The 23,320-nt window shown below is 38.3% G+C and overlaps 1 protein-coding gene across 1 annotated transcript in view; it reads right to left on the bottom strand.

Moving 5' to 3' along the window:
• Window positions 1–23,320, bottom strand: part of akt1 (AKT serine/threonine kinase 1) — a 72,091-nt gene that overhangs the window by 28,583 nt on the left and 20,188 nt on the right. Inside the window, exon 3 of the mRNA XM_088925193.1 lies at window positions 614–742. Coding sequence (XP_088781319.1) covers window positions 614–742 — 129 coding nt within the window. The remainder of the gene's footprint in view (window positions 1–613; window positions 743–23,320) is intronic.

Here is a 23,320-nt window from a genome sequence, read left to right as displayed (position 1 = left end):
CAATCATCTGCACAACAGAACAGACCAATCTTAAAAGTTTTTTTTTTTTATTTTCCTCCCCGTTCACTCACTTTAAATGAAATACTGCCGCAATGCTAAAGAGCATTATCCCCTCTCCACCCACTTTGGAATTTATACACCTACTAGGTGGTAGTTTTAATAAATGCTGAAAACAAACAGTTATCAATTATATTTAGCTACAGCAGCACTTTCCTGATGCAGGAGAGTGTTGCATTACTATGATTATGATGGAAATACTGTCTCTCAGTTGGCAATAGCTCTTTGTTATTCATTTGCTCAGTTAGATGTGTAGGGAACAAAAAGATTTTAGGGAATTTAAAAGATTTTAAATACTGTTTAAATGTAAAGGTGTAAGAGTATGTGTGGCTAAACTCCCAGGGTAAAAAAGCAGATTCATGTTCTTATTCTTGTAAACCTAGTATTTTGAAATGATTATCGCAAATATTCTTCAATGCAGATTTATCTTGGAAATAACACTGCAAATATGATACAGAAAAGCAATCCATGTATGAGGCTCCCTTCCTGAGCAAGAATTTATTTACACAATGGTGGCAAGGAGTTTAATTAGTAAAGGTTCAGAGGACAAACTTACGTGCTACTGAGAAATTATTTAAAGGAGTTTCAAGTTGGTCCACATCTTGCGGTCTCTCCTTGTATCCAATAAACGTACCATCACTTTTCAGTAAAAAATACCTTGGTCTCCAGGTTTTGATGTACTCTCCTGCAAAAGACAAAAACACTTGCGCTAATTCAATCTACTTTTTGGGAAGAATTTTGAAAACTTTTATTCTTTGAACTACTCATAAGATTCCTCAATTTATGCCCTATTTAAAACAAGGCAGCACTACATATGTCAAGTAGCTAATTTTACTATTCCATTAAAACCATTATAAATATCAACAGCCCTGCAACAGATATATCACCCCAAAACACATAAACAAGAGTATAATCAACAGGGCTGTAATGATAATCAAGGTCAAGCTACCACACACGGATGGCTTTGTGCCTGTTCCATTTTGTGCTCAGTGTTTTTTCATACATCATTTTAACAAAGCAAGATTCTCTGAACAGTTCAAGCCACTTTATCCTTGTTAAGGCAGCAGTACGTCTGGCACAACTGTACCCAGCAGAGTGAAGAAAGGTTCAAAAGTTAACAAGACACACCTACAGATTGTTCCTAATTTTGTTTTATAAACTGGGCACCATTAACACCATTTATCTCCAGTATGCACAAAGACTTGTCAATGAGGGAAAAAAATGACGGCGTTGATGTGTGGGATGAAATTCCTAACCAGATGTTCTAAAATATGAGAAACCACTAAAGTGTGATAAAATAAAGACTTAGACTGGAGTAGGCCTGAATATTTATTCAAGACAGTATAATTTATTTTTAATTACGATTGCTGGAAATTAACCCCATGCAGTGCTTGCACAAGCTGTCTTTAATTGGCCCATTTCCTGTGACTGAAAGGCCTTAGCTGAGAGAATCAGTCAATTTAGAGATTTTTCTTCTTTGCCTATGAATTGGCCTGTCTTCAGTGAAACTCTTAGATTGATGTTTAATAGTCAGTCCAGTTGATGACTGACACTACCTTTGTTCTTACCCACTTATTTCTATTCTCAGCCCATACTTGGAAAGCTGTGAGCAAATCCTGTTGTCTTGAAATATTAGGGCTTAAAAACATAGTCTGCCAGGCTATATTTTAATTGCTAGCTTTAAAATGTCTCAATGTATTGCAAAGAGCTCCAAAGAGGATCCACTTTAGATTTAAATATACTTAACTGCCAATATAAAGGAAACGCCAACATGAAATGTCATAATAGGGCACTAGACCGCCACAACCCACCAGAACAGTTTGAATTCTATTAGAAGGATGTAAACGCCATTTTTCCATCAGAACTTCCATCATTTGGTATCCCGTTGATTGTTGTAGAAAATGCTTAGACACCAGTGTTACAGTGTTGGTTTACAGTGTTGTCATGCTCATCAAACCATTCAGTGACCACCTGTACCCTGTGGCTGGGGGAGATTCCACTCTCATCAGTGAGAAATGCTTCACCATAGGATGAATGTGATCACTCAGAATGGCTTTGTATTTATTGGTATTTTCCTTGCCCTTTAAAAGGGTTGAGCTGACATAAGGCATGCCAGGAAAATAATTTCACACCATCACTGAGCCACCAGGACCCTCCACCATTGGAATCAAACACTCGAACTCGTAGGCTTCTTTTGGCACGCACCACACATGTTCTTGTCTTCTCGTTGTAGACACAGTGAAGGATGAATCATCTGTCATCACTTTTTCTACTGCCCTGTAGACAGCTGCCTTTGTGGCTTGTACCACTTTACTTGCAAAAGTGTATTTTTAGGTGTAATAAGGGGTTTATAAAATGCAACTTGACCATAGTATCCCTTTCTATGAAGGTCAGGATGGACTGTACTTGATGAAACTGCCTAATCAAGCCTTAAATTGACATTTACTGTCAATTGATTCAGAGTTGCTCGTCTGTTTTGTCTTGCATCTCGATCCAATGAATGGACATCACAGTCGATGAGTACGCGCCTTCATCCACGGCTTCTCCTATACGATGATATCTTTCCCTCAGACTTCCATGCCATCATCACCTCAGCCACAGTTGCTCGTGAAACATCAGCAAATTAAACTGTCTTTGTTGCTGAAACCTGCCCCAACAATCACCCCTGTCTCAAAGCCACTGAGATCTCTTCTTCTAGCCATGGCAGATAAATAATGGGCAACTGGGCGTGCCCAGTATCTGCATACCTGACCATATATACATGATCATGATGATGGGATGTTAAGTGCTTAATTACTGCTTAACTCACGAAACACACCTGTGTGGAAGCACCTGCTTTAACAATACACTTTGTATTGCTCATTTACAGTGTTTCCTTTATTTTGGGAGCTACCTGTATCTGGCTCATTCTGTGGTATGTTTGTCATTCATTCAGCAGTACCTGAATGACTGTAAGGGGATAGGTATGCCTTACATTTATGTCTGTACATTGTTTCCTTCTCATTTGAAAGTGTGAAATGGCAATCCAAAAAATTTGGAGAAATGATTTTAATTCATCTATTTGGGTAATCAATACAAAAATGACAAAGAACCTAAAAGGCTTAACACATTCATAAATACAAAAGAGAACAATATCCTGATGAGAAATTCCCTGTTAGCTGAGCATCCTCAAGTTATTCAAAGAAGGAAAGCACATTTTCGATTTAAGGACAAATGGTGTACAGTGCCTTGAAAAAGTATTCAGCTCCCAACACTTTTTTTACATTTCACTGCCACAGATTCTGAATTTGAATTCCAACACCTTTCCTCAATTTAATTGAACTGAAAAACAGCAATGGTTAAATTTAAAAAGTATTCAAAGCTCTTGTAATTGCAAGCTCAAATTTGCACAGGTGCAACATTACCTCAAAAGTCACACAATTTGTTGATTGACTCCACCTGTGTCAGAAATTAGTGGATCACCTGTTGTCAATGCTATTGTAAAAATAAATATCCCTCTCTCTGCATGGTCCTTAAGCACGGTAGAGATTTTTTTTTTAAAACGACTCAAAATGAAGATGAAAGAGCATTCTAAACAAGAGAGTTGGTTATAGAGAGGCACAAATCTGGGGAACGGTACAAGACCATCGCCAAGGCACTGAACATCCCTTGGAGCTCAGTGCAGTCCGTTGTACAGAAGTGGAAGAAGTACAAAACTACAGCTACACTGCCTAGATCAGGGTCGCCCCCCTAGTTTTAGTTGCCAGACACTTATCACAGACACTACTGCAAGGGCAACTGTAACATTGAACAAGCTACAGAAGTCAGTGACATGAAAGATAATGTATGTGAGTCATCAATCTCCAAGGTATTTCACAAAAAGGGCTTTTATGGTAGGGTTGGAAAGCAGCAGCCCTGGTTGAAAAATAAAACATATCTTTGCCCTCAAAATGTTTTCAAAACGCCATCTAGAAGATACTGCAGGGATGTGGCAGAACGTCTTCCGGTCTGACAAGACTAAAGTGGAACTTTCTGGCTTGAATTCTAAGAGGTATGTATGGCATAAATCAAACACTGCAAACCAGCCAGGTAACACCATCTCTGCCAGGAAGCATAGTGGTGGTAGCATCATGTTATGGGGATGCTTTTTAGTGGCTGGGGCTGGCAATCTTGTCAGAATCAATGAGAAGATGAATGGTGCACATTACAGACAAATTCTGGACAAAAACCTGCTACCCTCTGCCAAAAAGCTCAAACTGGGGAGGAAGTTCGTCTTTCAACAGGACAATGATCCAAAGCACACTGCAAGAGCAACATCGGAGTGGCTTAAAATGAAGAAAAGATTTCACTGAGTGGCCCAGTCAGAGCCCTGACCTTAATCCTATCGAAAATCTGTGGCAAGACCTCAAACTTGCTGTCCGTCACCCCTCTCCAAGTACCCTGACCCAGCTTGAGCACTTTTGCAAGGAGGAATGGGAAAATATTGCTCCATCTCAGTGTGCAAAGTTAATAAGGGCTTATCCAAAAAGACTGCTGGCTGTAATAGCTGCCACAGGTGGTTCAACTATTTATTGACCATGTGGGATGAATACTTATTAAAATTATGATATTTCATAATTTTTTATGTTTAATTACTATTATCTTTCTCTTTGGGGGGGGGGGGGGACTATGTGAAGATGAATGTGTGACTAACAAATAAAACTTCCCATTCTAAAACTATAAAATTCCAAACTGCGAGATGCTTAGGTGTGAAAAAAGGGATGAAGGGGGGCTGAATACTTTTTCAAAGCACTGTACTTTATAAGAATAGAAGAAGCAGTGGAAAATACTGTTATACACACAGCTCGGTGCTAGTTACAACGACTTGAAACTGTGATATGTTAAAACTCTGTATCAATCAAAATGACTGGATTAAACTATTTAAAATGTTGTACAGGCAATCGTAAACACCTGATCTGCTGCAGTGCCGACAATGCAGCATGAATCATTTTAAGTTAAGAAACATCTGCCCGAAAGTACTGTATACTTTAAATTTAGATTCAGAGCAGATGTCCAATATGTTATTACTGCTGTTGCCATTTTTCATAATGACACGTGGGAAGATTTTTCATCTCCATTTTGCAGTGTAAGTGTTTTAAATAACCATAGTTAATTTAGAAATTAGTTAAGCTTCTGCAGCAGTTTTGGATTTTTGTCTCAGATTTTTTTCAGGGAAAAAATATCAATAATTACTGCAACAAAAGGATTTTCATATACAAAATCAAAAAAGCAATAGCCTGTCTAATCAACATGACAGCTTGACTAAATGATTATGGCAAATTTATACATTGTCTTTTACCTTTTGCATAAGGCATGATGATGCATCTAATTTCCTTTCAACTTTTTTCCAAATAAAAGTTTTTTTTTCCCCCAATTAAATTTTCCTGGTGAAAGTTTACGTTTATGTTACTGAGCTTTTGAAAAGCAATTTTATAGACGTCTGACCAAAAGTTGTAACTAAAATGCAAAGTCATTGTTTAAAAACAAAATAAATTACAAGAAACAACTGTCTGATGCTGTTCATTTAAAAAAGAAACATGTGATTCTTACCATTAAAATAAACAAAAAATATTTAATTGGCAAATTACAAGTGTTTTGATTGCATTTAGGAAAGATTCAATGCATACTAAGGATGGTCACTTCAACATAGGTTCTAGAGAAGCCTTTTATACTTTTTCCATGTCAATTTTCATGTCATCAATCATCTAGGTTAGGAAAAGAGATCTTGTATTTGCTTCTTTCCCACCACTGCATGTTCCATTTTTTTACAACAAAAAGCTTCAGTGCTATTAAAATGACTTTGATATTTGGAGCTGTCATCCATCCAAGACTGCACCCAGGTTAGAAAAAGTAATGAACTACAAACACTGCCTGTCGCTCCGCTCAGCTAAACTAAATGGCTTGGCTGACCTGATTACCCCTGTAAACACCCGCTGCCAAAGCCGTCTGGTACAGTATGTGCAAAATGTTAAGGACAATAGGTTTATACAGCCACCCAAAACTGACTTGGCACTGTAATTAATTTAATTAAAAAGATAAAGGATATGCGTGTCTAAAGACTAAGGCCAACTGTTACGGCTTCCCTCTACCTGCCTTGCAATGTAGGTAAAAACTATCCTAAAAATTAATGTTTGTTTTCATTATTTAATAATGAATTACGATAATAGTTTGGCAATGAACAGAATATATGTGGGACTTTCTAGTAGAATACAACTTTTTGTTTGAGCATAAAAAGGTAAGCCTCATAAGCTTCTGGGTCATGTCAATTGCCATCTACGACTGGGCCTTCCAGAGAAGAGAGAGCTGCGTCAGGTCCTGGGAGTTTGCTGTTTACACCATGGTCTTGCATTGTGACCGAAGCACTTGGCCTCACTGAACATGTGGAAGGAAGAGAGCGTGTTGTCTGCACCTCATCAACTCCACTACAAGGACTGTAGCCGAGATGATTAATTAAACATCCAAAAGCATTGTTTCTAAAGTTTAAGTGCCATAGAAGAGTCTACTGAATAATAATTAAAACAGAAAATGATCGGGAAGGCATGGCAAACTACATAAGAAACCTGCACCCCTAGCAAGCAAATCTGACTGCAAAATGCAAGCGGCACTCTCACTTGTTTTTAATAAGAGCAGCCTCTGAAGGAGCAGCACATTAAGTGGTTTCAATCTAAAATTAATCTGCCTTACAGGGACGCAGCAGCAGACTGAAGTTTCCCATGACAGGCAGCGACAGCTGGGCGTGGTGCTGAGTGAACAGCAATCAGCAGCACAAGACACCTTTGGCCCTGCAGTGACGCTCCACCTCAGGCCAACGAGACAGGTGTCCAGAATCTCCCCGTCTGCTTCCTTCGGAATCACTTCTTCGGCAGCAATTCGCTCAGCTATACGCAGGCGCTCTGCTTTACAGTGCCTAAAATACTGTTATGGATACTAAAAACACAATAAATGTGGTTTCGCCAATTGAATTAACTTCTGTTGTGACATTCTGCATAGCAGAAACAAAGCTTAAAATTAAACTATGCTATGCAGGAATATCTCTCCCCAGGGTTTCTAAGAACTGTTTAAAGTGTAAAATGCGGGACTACTGTTAATTAGTTAAAATTCCTGGCATTACCACACATATGGTTTTTGGCACCAATTGCTTTTTGAGAGCACTTGATAAAAGCTGAGGTTGGAACACCTCAAAGACCGATCTTATTCTGAGCTCTGTGTAGCTGTGGTGCAGCCCTGAGAGCTCTGTCTCACAGTTCTGGTTTATAGAAGACCACTGAGGCCAACTCCAAAGTCCATTTTTTCTTCCAGTGTTTTGAGTTTTAAGGTCGTTTACAAATTATCTTAACACATTTAACTGAAAATCAGAATTAAAAGAAGCAGTCTTCTTATTTAACACTTACGATTCTAATGCTTTAGGTATTTTACACAACCATGGTGGCACCCTCTTGTCCTGTGGTACAGCTGTTTTAACACTTTCAGCTTTGCGGATGTACGGACCAAAAAACTTGCTGTGCTGAAATGAAAGTGGCATTTCCCCGTCTTTATTTGCTGGACTGCAGATGCCACAAACTTCGATAAATCAGATTAAAATTCACAACACAGAGCTCTCTGCTTCAGTTGCACTTTGACCAGTTTCACTTCCGCATCCTTCTTATAGCCTTTCACTCACCTGTCAGATATTTCTTCAACCAGCTCTGAGTGACCTCCTTTTTATTCTGCTTTCTAATTCACTTTTTCAAAGCCAAAATTGAAACAAACAAGACAATTTTTTTATATATATTCGAGGAGAAAAACATTCAAGGAACACAGGCAAAAAATTACAAGCACAGTTATCTATTTGTTATGCAACAATGTTTGATATTCCAGTTAACAGTATGGTATTAGTAAACCCACTTTTCAATTACACTGTTTTCTTTATTGTGTACACTAATGCACTGGTATATTTCTGTATTTTTTAGGCCTTTCCACTTAATGTTAGAGTACAAAACCCTAGGTGTCATGTTCATAAAATGCCATTATTAGGAGACACAAATGTAGTATAGCAAACATACAAGTTTCTTGAAAAACCTGAGAAACACCAAGCACTGCACAATAGCTCACATAGCACATAACGGGAAAAAGGACAGTAGGTACTTAGTAAAACAAAGAGTAAAACTAAATTATATGACATACAACATAAACCTTAGCAAAAAGATTGAGTTTTAATGTTTTAAAATGTGAAATAATGGAAGATCACAGAGACTTTTGGGCCGTGAGTTCCACAGATGTGGTACAGCACTTGAAACCACTATGGCCCACTTTGTGCATTAGAATATGAAGGGTGGAATCAGCAGATCCCAAATTACACTTTGGACTAGGTTTCAATAAACCCTTATAATAATCTGGAGGAAACCATTCAATACCTTAACACAAGGAGAAAAGCTTATATTACAACCTAAGATTCACTGGGAGCCAGTGCATTTTATAGGAGACAGGAGTATATGCTGATATGCTGATCCAGAGTGTTCCTAATTAGCACACAAGATGCAGAAAATACTGAAGCCTGTTCAGTACTTAGAATAAGTACTGTTCACTGTAAATTACACTGGTTAAAAGGTGTCAGACAAATTTCCCAGGCTGTTGAAAGTTAGTTCTCAGCATTGAGTTTATCTTCTTAACCTTTCTGATATCTTCTAAATAAGAAGCTCCTGTCAACATTCTAATATTTTTTAAATTATCAATATAACCTTACAAAGGAAAGCTGTTGCCTAAAACAGAACCTGACAGAATTAAAAAAATGGAGGCTCCAGAGATAATCCAATAAAGGCCTGGTTCTGGGAAAGTAAGATACAAACAATTGGATCACTTATTAATACCAACAACATTAATACTAAAAACTGTCAAAACTGTTGTGAGATTCTGTACTGCTTAGTCATCACTACAAAGTACAGGGAAATGAAAGATCCTCTTTTACCTGGTAAACAAGGAAAATAGTTATTTCACACATAAGACTACATTTCCTGATTTTATTTGCTTGTCCTAACCCACTACGTTTTTTAAACAGTGTTTATGCAGTCATTTCTAACTCTTATTAAATATGTTCTAAAAAAACAAATGTTTTGTACTGCTTCATAACTCTGTGCATGCAGAACAGAGGCCTCAGTGTTTTAAATACTTGTTTTCAAAGATAGCATGCTTTCATTGGAGAATCTGACGGTCCGCTGATTGACAGCGGCAAGAAATACCTGTTTCCATGTTGAAATAGGCACAAATACCACTGGCCCAGCAAAGTCTTCCATTGATGGCATTCTGCCTTTATTGTCTGCCAATTACGAAAGGTTTCCTAGGAATTAACAGTCTCTTCTCTAACTGTTATTACATTGATGTATATTATACAGATACTACTAATTGAAAAAATATGGTATGTCTGAATTTCAATAAAGCCCATTAAACTGATTTTACTGTACAGTTTTGAAGGATAATCTAATGGTAGTATTAAACTAAGAATATATGGTACAGACAGGAGGTCTGAATTTTCAACAGTCCTGCACATTTTGATATGCCTGAAATGCTGAGGACGTTTCTGATAAGAACAGCTTAATTCTACAAAACAGGAAACAACAAGCTAGACAGCCTGACCAAACACTAGATAACATCAAAAGGAGAACTCTTTTTAGCACTCTAGATTTGTCTCTGCTTACTCATCTGTAGAGTTTCTAAATTAGAAATAGCAGAGCAAAAACACTTATCATCCCTCTCTCTTTTTGCAAGATTAATGTTCAAACTTCTCTATATCTTGGGCAAATCACTCTCCTGCAGAAATTTCTCTTTGGTATGCCTAACTACCATTAGACACATTACACATTACTCCAAAAACTGATTTTTGGTAACAAAAAAATATCTGTACTTCTGTGTTTTTAAAAAAGTACTGTAGTCAGTTAGGAATGTAATTAAACCATTGCCAATTCTACACTTATTTTAATGGTGCAGCAGCAATATTTTCATAGTTCATGTGAACCAACTAATTAGGAACCTATTCCTGCAACACTTTTAAACACAAAATCTTTTTTCAGTTTTTGACAGTGATTTACATTTGGGAGACTTTGATACATCTGATGCTTCAGGTAGCACTGCAGTCAATAAACATCACCTAACTAAACGCATAAGCCTGTTCACAAACTCCAGCTGCGGTGCTCATATCTTTGTGGGTGTTAACTAACGACTGTAAATCAGCAAAATATAAAAAGAAATAAAACAAAAACAGAAAATAAAAGAAACACAGGTAAAAACACCTTGCAAGTACAAAGTGAAAGCACTGATAATACTTTGTTACCTATAATGTAATCATTTGTATTTCTGTTTTAAATTAGGGGTTATCTTTCACTAAAAAAAAACAGAATTCCAGGTTCTCTTGTTCCACGTTAGAGAAGAGAAAAAGGCAAGGTGACGGATGGATAGAGGGGGGGGAAAAAAGCAATCAAAGGTGGAAAGAAAAGAAAAGAAAACACCTCCCTTCTTTTCTGTATCTGGAGACTGAAGCACAGTAGTGGAGCTGTCTAGCCCTGATAGAGTGTCTTTACATCACAAACAGCTGCTGTTTCCTGGGATGCTCACTGGGCAGAGTGGAGAATAATGAACAGCAAGCCTCGCCAAACAAAAGAGAATTTATCTTTATTTGCCAACTGCTGCATGGCTTCACTATGGACATAGTCACTATGCTTGTAGCACACCTCTCAAACCACACACAAACACACACAATACCAAGAAATACCAATACCAGGAGACCGGGTATCGACTTGCCATGTGCCACCCCACCATCTAACAAGTCCTGTGGACTTCTGGCTTTGAACGGGTTCACTGGGGTATCTGTATCTTTATGAATGTGTTTCTGCCTGGGATTCAAATTTACTTAGGAAAAATAAAAAAAATCGCACTGGGAATTCATTACATGAATCATTTTTTACTCAGTTTTAAAATAAGATAGAAACGGGTTACCAAGACGTCTAAGCTTGTTGCATCTCAAAGGAGATAATAGTTGGAAGCAAGATAGAAAGACTGAATATTCTTGCTGCCGTCTGATTCATAGCATGTGCTTAACAACTTTGAAACCTGTGTCTCTAGTTTCTCTCTGTTGCAACTGTCAGAATCAAAGACCTATTTTTACCATTTATTCAGACAGCATTTTGACCCTGTATGTTTAGACTAATTCCACGAGGGACATAATAAGGACAAAATGAGACGTAACTACTTTGCATCTGTACTGTTGCTTTTGTTTGCACAGCTTAAACTGGAAGTTCTTTAAAGCCATTTGAATTCATTTGTGTTGCCACTTCACTGCAAAGGGCTGTAAATCTTCAAGCCTCTTGCTTACTCTAAAACTATACAACATGAATTTATAAAGCATGCACAGCTGTTTCTGAGATCTATATGCACGACATTTAAATTTGAGTATTCTAAGTAAATTGCAACTTTAATTGATTAACAAACATTAGTTTCACATCTTCTTTGCGTTAAATGTAGGCAAAAGCAAAGCCCAGTGGAATTAAGTTGAAAATCCATTGTTGTACTTTTTGTGATAAAATTTACTAAACTAAAAGCAGTATTTTTTCAAAGTAAAACCAATGTTACCTTATGTTCAGAATGATAACTGAAGCTCTAAAAATGTATGCTAACATTCTTAGTATGAAAAACAGTTTAAAATACACATTACATTAGATATAAGATGCATAACATGGATCATACACAAAGAGATTACTTATATTCAAAGAAGAGGGGGGAAGAGATTGTTCTGGCAGCAACTTTGAGTTATACTCATGTTGTCTTAGTTTCTAACACAATTTTGTCTAAATACTCCAAAAGAAATCACCGATCTCACAACTAAACCTACCAATTGCTCCCAATTTGGTTTCAATGATTCATTGGTAGGTAACTGATAAGATTGAAATAAGTCATTTTCAAGGTTGTTTAACAGGAAAACACACCACATATTCTTAATGCACACACTAGTACTGTTAGAATATGTATTTGAGCATATGCATTAAGTCTCTTCTACAACACAATTAATTCAATTAAACTGCATTACAGCAAAGGGCTTTACCTTGAACATTTGCAGGGACAGATGAAACTATTACATTTATTAACAAGGATGTGTTAAATATTTTGATTTCAATATTAGCATAGACTGAATATAAAACTGTCAAACCACATATTATGGCATTTCATTATTTTATACCTCTCTGCACAGAACATGAACCATAAGCAACACAAACTATATTGTGCTATAAAACAGTCTTGTACATGTTCTAATTGAAACCATACCAAATTAGTTTTCTGTCTGAAGTTACTTAATATGAAATGTATATTTTCTCCCCGCTTAGTCAAATGAGAGTAGTTAGAGAAATGAAAATAACAGAAATGACAAACTATGGCAAATGAAACTATGCCCTTATTCCCACCCGCTTCCAACATCCACACAGTCAACTTATGATCCCCAACAATCTGTAGGTGTGACAATATGTTCATGTCCATAGAAACCTCTGCAGTCTGAGAACACACTAAGTCCTTTCAGGACAGGCCAGAAAAGATAAACAGGCAGCACAAGTAAATGCATCTTCTGTGAAAAGTGACCTAAATGAACACGTGCTGGGAAAAAAAAAACCTCCCTCGCTCTATGTGTGTATGTTCATATAGCTTTTCAAATGTCCACATCAGCTCTTTAATAAACATATCATGTGAACAACCTCGCAGTTCAGAAAGAACAAACTGTTGTGTTTGTGGCCCAAAAATGGACACTTTTAACATCCCGACTACCAGCAGCAGGATTTCCTGAGGGCTTATGCGTTTTGTTTGTGCTGTTCGGGGCCGGAGACAGGAGAGTGTGTGTGTGTGGTGGGGGGTTCTGTGGGAGGATTAGGAAATAAAAAAAGCAGGGGGGCGTATCTTTTGTTGGCTTTCTTTGGACACCCCTCGTCCCCCCGGTCTATTCTGTGTCGTCTTCTTTTGCCTCCAGCCTGCAGCTGCGGCCAGCCTCCCTGTGCCCTGCATCTCAATAAGCCGCCTCAGCCTGCAGTCAAGAGTGCTCTCCAATGGAGAGGTCAGCGCTGACAGACTGCCACTCCAAAGGCTTCGTCCGGGCCTATGCTCTTTCCCTGACCATATAAGGCTGCCTGCCTCTCACAAGGGGCCAATTCACAGGCAATGCAAAGCCGCTGAGGAGTTTTGTCTCCCCCCCTGCTTTTGTTTCTTTCTTTCTCATGCAGCTGGATGGTCCTCCACTGCTGAGTCTTTGGCACCACGATCAACAGGTTCGGGGAGAAACCATTGCGGCTCGAGTGTTTTTTTCCTGCTATTGCAGATTCTGCCACAACTGCTGCTACCGCAAGGGAAAAAAAAAAAGTTTGTGTGTGTTGGGGGTGGTGGGGATGGTGGTGGTGGGGGGGGTCTGGCGGTAGAAAAAAAAAAGCCTGCCTCGTTTTCTCACGCTCGTAAGACAGCCTTCTCTTCTTCTACCCGGCAAGTGACACCTGCTGATTACCATATCGCCACTGTGGGAAGTTCTTTTTGCTGTTGCCTTTTTTTTTTGTAAACAGGCAGGCCCCTGGATTAGTTAACTGGGTTAATGCGCACAACAAACAAACAAACACACACATAGACTCGCTAACATAAAGGAACATGGACAGCACTCCCCCCCATCTCTGATCACATCTCGATCGGTCATGCGCAGGGGCTAGCAGGATGTAAAACATACAATGTACTCAGCTATCATAATATGAAACAAATTGAAGGAATAAGAATAAGTACAATTAATCAGGGAATTTGTAAAACTTCCATAAAGTTCTCACTACATCAAAAATATTAAATACAAAAAACATACTCATCATAAGAAAACACACACCTATGGGAAAAACTGCTCAGACAGCAAAAAATATAAATAAGACTACAGCAAGGGAAACAACATGGGAGTGCTTTTAGAACAGGAGGGACTGTTTCATGCAAATGGCTGTGTGGGAAGAAGCTACCCCACTATACAATTGAAGCCAATATCAATACTAAAAATGAGTAGAAACTGGATATATATATAACTCTTCAAAGAAAACACTAGTCTAGCTCTCTACTAATTCTCAGTAAAAAATGTAAAAAAAACTGACATAGCTGACAGCTGAACTAATGAGAAACAAACCATTTTTGATATAAAACTACACCTCTCCCTTAAGAGAGCAATTATAGTTCTTGCGCCATGATGAGGACTGTTGTGCATTTTCCAGTGGTGTGGTCCCATTTCAGGTTGCTACGAGCACAGGTCTGGGACAGGAATAGCAGAAGATGAAAGAAGTGCCCAAAGTGACTTTTCTTCAGTCGTAAGCAGCTAAAAAAACACTTTGCTATGATTTCTGATGCTGTTAGTAGAGCCATTTGTGCAAAACCAGGAAGTCAAAAGACACTGTGCTAACCCACAAGTACGCCCAGACGCCGCAAGCACTGCCAAACTTCACAGTTGTGGAGCGGGCTGTTCTTCCACACCAAAGTAACCACACAGCAGGCCTGCCGAGAGAGGAGACAACTGACAGAGATGCCCGTCACTGTCCTCCTGTTCCACTCCTATCCATTCCGCTCCCAACATCTGCTGCTGCACAATTTACTTTTTACACAACATTTAGCAGGATGCTGCTTCTTATTACCCAAACATGAGCTCCCTATAACATGAAGACATGAAGACACATGACAGAATGGCCTAAAAACAGGGAGTCTTGCTGTAGGAAACTCAATTTTGTTTTAAATATTCATATAGTATAAGTTTACAACTGGTCCTACATAAGGACCAGACTGTTCACTAGACTGTTTTTTAAAGCACTGGTGTGTGTTTTGAGCAAGCTGTTTCAATGAATGTGCATCACAGTGCTGACGCTTATTGAAATGCACCCTACTTTTGTTTTTGGGATCTCAGTCTGCTGTGAAATGCTTTACAAGGACCTGAATGAATTTCAAATGACTCAAAGTACTTTGCTAAACAGCTGGCTTTCTTAACCGTTCAGTTTCCAACTAGACAGGAACAGCTTAGGTCAGGGAAGGTATAACTCTGGTATAACTGGCAGTCTCTCTATCCCCAAAACCTCTCCAGTTTTAAAATAAAAAAGTAGTGAAATTGTTGCAGGGCTAGTCAAACATTACTAGAATGTCTTTTGTAAAGCTAAGAGATAAACTTACAACATAATGTTCTGGAAATAAATTTACACAGTACAAGGATAACTGTACTGATATGTAATCTAAAAAATTAAATGTACAACTGATTCAAGTATAAAGCATCTTTCACTGAAGTTCAGATAACATTTGGGCAAACTTAAAATTATAGCCAATGTGTCACAGGAGAACAGAAGGAGCTAAACCTTTCCCAGCCACTACTGAAGTGATACTTTCTTTTAAACGCGGTTGCAGACTCTACAAAGAAACTAGAATCATTACTAACATTATCAGCTGTGTCTGTGGAGAAGCCTAGTATTCAGTTTTTACAAAATTCAAAATTAGCCTATGCAGGAGTGCTAAAGATTACATTACTCTATATTGCAGATGCAATATGCAGATAAGGGGTATTTCAAATACAGTATAACATTATTGAGACACATTAGTCTAGAAGTCAACCTTTCATCCAGGAAATTGCTCTTTCCTGGTAAGAAAAGAGATTCAGAGCCTATTCCACCAAGAATTTAGAATAAATCTAGAAGCTTTTGTTCAAAATTAAAACAAGTATTAGACTAGAAATAATTTAATATGACGACTTTTGCCTAGCTGATATAACCTATCCATGTATTATAGATTAATTTGTTGTTTATCCGAAGTAACTGACCTTTGTACTCATTTATGCAGCTGGACATTTTACAGAAGCAATCTGTGTGGTGTACTCGAGAGTACAACAGCAATGCCCCGCCTGGGGTTTGAAATGACAACCTGCCAGGTGTGAATCTAGAGGCCTCATCACTATTACACTGTGTTATTAACTCTAAACAGTACTACTGTTTCTAAGACAAAAAAAGATAACTTCAGGCAATTCCAGAACCTACAATAGCATAAGTATGACCAACAGAAACCACAGAATGGGGTTGATTCACCATGAAAAAAGAAGAGAAGAACATTGCAGAGTATCTTATGTACAGGGGTTTAACATAATATACAGTATACTTATACTTATAAATGTAGTCCGGGATCCTGTGGAGCTGTGTATGGGGGATGCTTGCACGCCGCTATACTACACTGGTATGACTTGAAACTCATTCTTTCAAATAAAAAAAAAACCTCCGACTCAAAACGCACAACAGCTGAGCCATGGACCGTACAGGGTTCTTTAAAAAACCCATTCGCTGACTTGTCGCCTCTGTTTAAAAACAAGGAAAAAGCTAACTTTTTTTGGACAAGGATTCATATATTCAGCACATTTCCTACCCATTTTCCCCAAGAGACTGAAAGGCTGAAGTGAAAGAGCGTCTCTCGTCCACAAAATGAAAAATCGTTACAATTGTGATGAAACAGAAGATGAGGAATTGGATTATGATGATTAGCAGATTCAAAGCTCTCCCTGCGGCCCTTGGGATCTCCCATCACAACGTAATTTGCAAAACGCTACAAGGGGACAGACAGCAACCTGAGGTAATGCATTACTCTGCTCTCCTCCCCACTGATAGCTGATGTGTGGTGAGCGTTCTGGCTCACTATGGCTGCCGTCACATCATCCAGGTGGATGCTGCACATTGGTGGTGGTGGAGGGGAGTCCCCATTACCTGTAAAGTGCTTTGAGTGGAGTGTCCGGAAAAGCACTATATGATTGTAAGCAATTATTATTATTAATGGGCACATGAAAAATACTGCAAAAAAACTTATCTTTAAAACTCACTTGTGCTTCAGCGAATAAAAAATGTTAGAGAAAAATGCACAAAAGTTTCATTTTCCACTTCCATATAAAAGACAAGTAAACAGCATCTGTCACAGTAAGTGAGAAATAGCTCTAAATATATAACTTGAAAGGTCAAAAAGGAACCCAATGGAAAAGGTTCTAACGTCATAAAGTACACACAAATCTGTTACCCACATGTGATTTTGACATCATTACATTTGTAAAAGGATCGTATAAAGGATTTTGCAGTATGAAAAGGCATCTTTTCTGAGGAACCATGGTCATGCGTGTTCTTGTGACAATAGAACAGTCTGCATCACTTCTGCTCTGACCCGCACTGCGAGCCGATGCCCACACAGCCTTCCTGCAGGAGTAACACAAAATGTTCTCCCGAAATGTCTGCATAGGAACACAATTGTAGTTGTTGAAACAGACTCCAGCACATTCTTTATAAATCATTCTGAACCGCCGCTGTAAAGCACAATATTGCATTTATAGGGGGGCACAAAAGCATTTGAGCTAAGTGACATTTAGGGTTGTCGCCACAGGGTAGCCACATGTCCATTAAAATCTGACTGCAGGTTAATGGGAAGAAGTGAGAAAAAGAAGCAGAGGTAGAAAATACCCAGAAGAGTAACATGTGAAAAAAAAACTTACTGCAGGAGTAAGTATAAAGAGGATGTGGTATTAAAGGGACTGACCAGTTTATATTAAATATCCTTTTCCTTCATTTGGTAGCTGCCAAATCATTTTTTTTCTTTATCCTCTACAAAGTCAGCAAAACATTTCAGCTCCTCGAGGTTCAACAGCCTGATGACAAGCTGCTGCTCCTTGCAAACCACACACAGCTCGCTTGTTTACAACCTCCTTAGTGCAAAGAAGAGGACAGCTCATTGTGTGAACTGTTTCATCAGGCCTGTCAGACCGAGAACTCAGGCATTTAAGACAACAGCATTATGCTTATACATTTCTGTCGGTCTGAAATTATAGAAAAAGTCCTTAAGGAATACCAGGTCCGTGTAAGCAATATCCCGTTCTGAAAAAAATTCAACTTAAAATATATTAGAGGGATCGGCATTGTTCTATGAAAGTTGTTGTTTTATATCACTCATTTTGAAAGCTTTAGAGCTCTTTTGACTCTTTAACCTCGTCTTTTTTAGTTAACTGAAGGTGAAGGAAATAAAATCAGCATCCCTATTTTTGACAGATATGACAGTGACATGCTTAGATCCATGTAAACGATTTCAGCAGATCTTTCAACTGAACTGATGTGTTTGTGTGAAGCGATTCATGTAACACACACCAATTCGATTTTGTATCTGTTTTTGCAAAAATAGTTACTGAGCTAATACGAGGGCTTTAACTAAGATAAGGCAAAGGTTTTTCTATTAGGAAAGCTGTTGAAATGGGGGCACTGTGTGTTTTACCTGACAAACAATTGGAGGGTAGTTCTGATAAAGTTCAAGTGTCCACTCAATGTCAGAAGAACATAAACAGAAATTACCTTTTAGCTTTCTTGTGTTAAACCCTCATATCTGCAGTTCAAAGTCTCCTAAAGCCAGTCTAACCAATTTACACACCTTAACAGTGAGCAAAGTGAGGACTGTGAAACTGCAGTGAACAGCTCTCACCACTAGGTGATAGCTACCACAGTTCACCACAGAGGGGTGGGGGAGCAACTGACACCCAGATAAGGGATCCTGCCTTGTAATATTTAAGTAACTCTCTTGGTAAACTAGCAACATTGTAAGGTGCTAAAACAAATTACATCAGTGGCCGTTTTTGATCTTTTAAAAAAAAAAACAGGCATCAAAAAAAGGAAAGACAGGTTGTTAAACTGCATGAAGCGGCACAATTCCAGCAAGCCTACCAGGGAAGGCAGGCTTTCCCACATGGCGCTGTGCTCGAGACCAGGAAATCAGCCCTGTGCAGCTGTGCTCTGTTAATACTGCCATCATTTCAGCCCAGACAGCCTTGTAATTAAGCACCGCCATCCACACTCCCCTTCCCCAATGGTTTCATACGACTGCCTTTGCTCCGTTTCAGAATCTGCAAACTCCGGCTCCCCATGCTGTCACTACTTTAAATATGCAGCAGTTTTTCCTGTGCAGCAGCTCATCCTCCAGCATGATATTACACCTCAGCACAACACACTAATCCCCTTCCTGAACACATACTGAGAGGGGCAAGAGGTGGAACATCCACAGACAGTCTGTTCTCCTCTCTACTGCCAAGGCAGAGGACTTGTTAAGAACATGGGCTGTTTTTTTTCCCATTTAATGGCGCAATCTCAGCTTGTGGCATTGTATATTATCTAACATGGTTTTACACACTCTTAGTACAGGAATGTAAAACAGTATTTGTAGCAGACAATTCAGAAAGCCCTCGCTTTAACGGACTTCCTTTAATGGAATTCAGATGAAATGGACAAAACCTGGGGGGGGGGTATGGTGTTCGCAAAAGGGGCGTTCCTGGTGCTCATTTGTGATCTGTCAATACACTGGCCAAACACATGAAATTGAATTTCAAATGCTGTGACAGATGGCTTTGGTGATTTTGTAAACATCACGGTTAAGTGAATCAAAGAACCTTCGGTGAAGCTTTGAGTGCATCCACCGAAGAGACAGAACCATTCCTTAAGAAACTGAAAAAAATAATCCAAGATGAAAGCATAAGATTACCGCAACTACACAATGCTGATGAGAGCGGTCTCTTCTGGCGTTCTCTTCCAGAAAATACCCAAGCATGCAACAATGAGATGTTTATGGCAGGACGTAAAATTAACAAGGACCTCAGAATTATTGTATGCAAAGGCTGACACCTTTTACAAATTGAGATCTGTAAGGTCCTCAAGGACATCATGAATGAGCTTCCTATAATCTAATACTATTCCAAAACACCTTTGTTGACTTCTGACTTTTTTCTCATATTAGAGCGTTTTCTGGTCTCAAAATAATATAGTTAATTTAACAGACAGCCAGCAAAACAGGACTCCCTTTTCTTCCCATTAGTCCAATAAAGCGAGGGTATATTGTAGTTTGCATGTAACACTAATTAACAAACGTACTCCCATTTTCCCAATTTTTAAATGATATAACTTTACACTTACATACGTAGGGTTTGGTAACCATTCTGTCCATACAATACCAATCATGGGATGTGCATTGTGCACAATCTAACTACCGTCACATTTCTAATATCCTTCAGGGGGCTTTCTCTCCATATGCATTTCTTGTATTGCAGTCAAGTAAAAACAATTAAAGAGCTCACAATCACATAAGGTTCAGCAGCATGATTTTTTGCAGGCATGGCATATCCATCCCAGTGGCTCCTCAGGTCCACCAATACATCTTCATGTTACAAACACTAGAAATCCATTCAAAGGGTTCTCACAGCAAGTCTGTATTGCCAAACTCCAAAGCACACATGCAAAGTGTGCGAGTAATTAATTAATTGCTTACACTTATATAGTGCTTTTCTGGGTAAAGTACAGATAACAACAAGAGAGATGTCATGGTATAAATAATGCTGAACTGAATGAATATATAACAAATGGTGCCAGTTAATATTCTGATGCCATTGAAAGAGAAGACAATTTATTTCTGTAGGTCAAACAAAACAGCTTTGACCTAAAACTAGTTTTAGAACACAACTCTTAATGGACATACACACGATATAGGGGTATGATTACTGATAACAGTAGGGGTGCTACCATACAATGAAGTTGGGTTAGCCACCCTAAAAAATAAACACTGTGAATGAAACAGTGCATAAACCTAGTGTTAAACCAGCACTAAATTGGTATTTTTGTTTTTAGTGAGGCAGCACCACAGTACAACAGTTACTATGAATTTAAAAACAAATGAAATGCTATCTTGATATCTATTTTTAATTACACTTAGTTTTTCTTTTCAGATTTTTTTAAAAGTCCTTAATGTTCATGTATATATATATTGCCCTGAAAATAAAACAAGCAATATCAGTTAATAATTGAATATATTGTATATATTGTTAAGCAGCACACCAAGATGTTGAAATATTAGTAACTAAAAAGGAAAAATAAGTGCTCAATATTTTGCAAAAGAATTGCATTTTAATTCTACTGCATGGTAAAACAGCAATTTTAGCAATCTGTACCTGATTAACATTTCTGTATTTTTTTGCATCAGGGTCTGGATACTACAATCTTGTCATCTTGTTTTGGTTACATCTTCTTCCAAAAATTGTTTCCTGTTATTAAAAAAAACATAAATGTTCTCTGCACGATCTACACAATCTGAATATATGCCTGATCATAAGGGCTGAATTGGATTGAACTGGTACAAAGTGAGGGTCTTCCTAGTTTCTTGAACGTTTAAGACTACAAAGGATGCTTTCATTTCTTTCTACTATAATCTTATTGTATTTTGATGGAGTTCCAGATAAAGCAGGTTTTGCAATGAAAGAATAAGACAGAAGTGGTTATCAGGCTTTGATATCATGACTGCGACTTGAGAACCTTTGCAAACAGTCCTTTTGGGGTCTCGTCAGTTTCCATTAAATATATCGGATGATAAAAGCATCACACCGGCTGAAGAGTAATGTGCACATCAACATTTTTGTGATTCCTGGCTTGCACAGAACTGATGAAATTACAAGAAACAAAGGGGAATCTACAACATTTGAAAAAGTGTTCTAAAAAACTGTAGCCGAGTAGTAAAAACTTGCAAATAGGAAAGTAGTGATGATAGAATGCTGATATAGTAGTGGATGCTTGGCTGTAGACTAACTGTTTTTAAAACAAAAAAGATGTAGAACTTGACAACCACTGCATTCTGTTCGGGCTCACATATGATTTCTAAACAGTAGCTCCTCCAAAAACTGTGCTTATTTCAGATCTTTGGGATTTGACAGTTGTCATTAGTCACTCTTGTCATCGTCTTGTCAGAGTTTCAAAAGCAGGGAAAGAACGAAGACTAAGGAAACCACTTTGTCATTCCATTTGAAACCTTACATGTTCATCTGATAGGAGGCATCAGCAGATGCACACTCAACAGAGAGACAATGACACAGCTTTTCTGTTGTTGAGTAACAGTTGCTGGTTAAATATTTATCCCAATTATTTGCAGCAAGGGTCTACTGGATTGCGTTTATCACATATAAATCGAGAAGAAAGTTCCATTTTATTCCTTTATTATACTGAAGCAATACCTCAAAGACCATCAAGCATAAAAAATGATGAAAGTTTATAAAAAATCAAAAGACAAATTTGGATTATTACAGCAGCTTTGCATTTGACCATAAGGATGAAAAATAAAGCCACAGAAAATATTTGCACCCACCAGCAGAGGACAAGTTAAGAAAACAACCCTGTCCACTAGAGGGCGACAGCAGAGACTGCAATAATTGCTATTCATTTATTTCAAGTCATACAAGCAGAGTCACCGCCAGCACTGGCACAGCAATCAAACACTGGCACCTGCAATACTTCCCGAGCCACCTCTTCAGCTGATCAGCATTACCCAACAGGCAAAGAACCAAAATAGTGCCAATGCACGTCCATTGGAAAAAAAAATCCTCCCGTGCAACCGTCAATCTCTGTGGCACTGCTTTTCTAGCTAGGATTGAACACGGCTGCTCAGGGCACTGAGGCAGAGTAGTTTTAGTACCCCCAAAGTTGGCTGCGACTAAATGAGAACTTGTTGGCTTTGGACAAAACACTTCTGTGAACCAGTACTTGATCCTTAGGAGAGATGAAAAACTGCAGTTATTTTTCACCTTATACATTATTAGAAAAAAAGCACTACATTTGTAAGAACAAGGTAAATGGAAAAACAAAAATGTCGGTAAACAGATTGTCGGTATGCCAAAAGTCAGAAAAATATACCTCATGGATTCATGTGTATACTGCATCATGGACTATACATAATTCATTCTTATGAATTTTGAAGTGTTACTTTTAATGACCTATCTAAGAGCTGGTGGCTAGAGTGAAGGGGAATTTGAGTTTGAGCTTTGTTTACTGTATTACTGGAAACACAATGCACTTCCTGTTTTTATATTTAATCACATTTACTGTTGTTGATTCACAGTAATATCACATTAGAAGCATTTGCAGTTAAGGTTTCCCAGCAATTTTTTCAAGATAGCTTTTCTAACACATTTAGAATTTGTCTAAATTTGTTGTAGTTTATCTTTCAAAGATTGTTACTAAAAGGGGGAGGGAGATCTACAGCTCTAGCAATGTCTTACGAATGGAAGAATGGCTTATTCTGCTGGTTCCAATACACCTAGTCTGAAGGTAAAGAACAGACCTACTCTGCCACAAGAACCCCAACCTTTTTTAAGACTGTTGTGCCAAAGAAGTCACAAGTTCAGCAGAGAAAGAACAGTGTGGAACACATTTGGGAATGA

This window comes from Atractosteus spatula, chromosome 9 (genome assembly GCF_055471065.1).
Source record: "Atractosteus spatula isolate fAtrSpa1 chromosome 9, fAtrSpa1.hap1, whole genome shotgun sequence".
Taxonomy (NCBI): domain Eukaryota; kingdom Metazoa; phylum Chordata; class Actinopteri; order Semionotiformes; family Lepisosteidae; genus Atractosteus; species Atractosteus spatula.
Note: the sequence above shows the minus strand (reverse complement) of the source record. Positions and strands in the feature narration are given on the sequence as shown.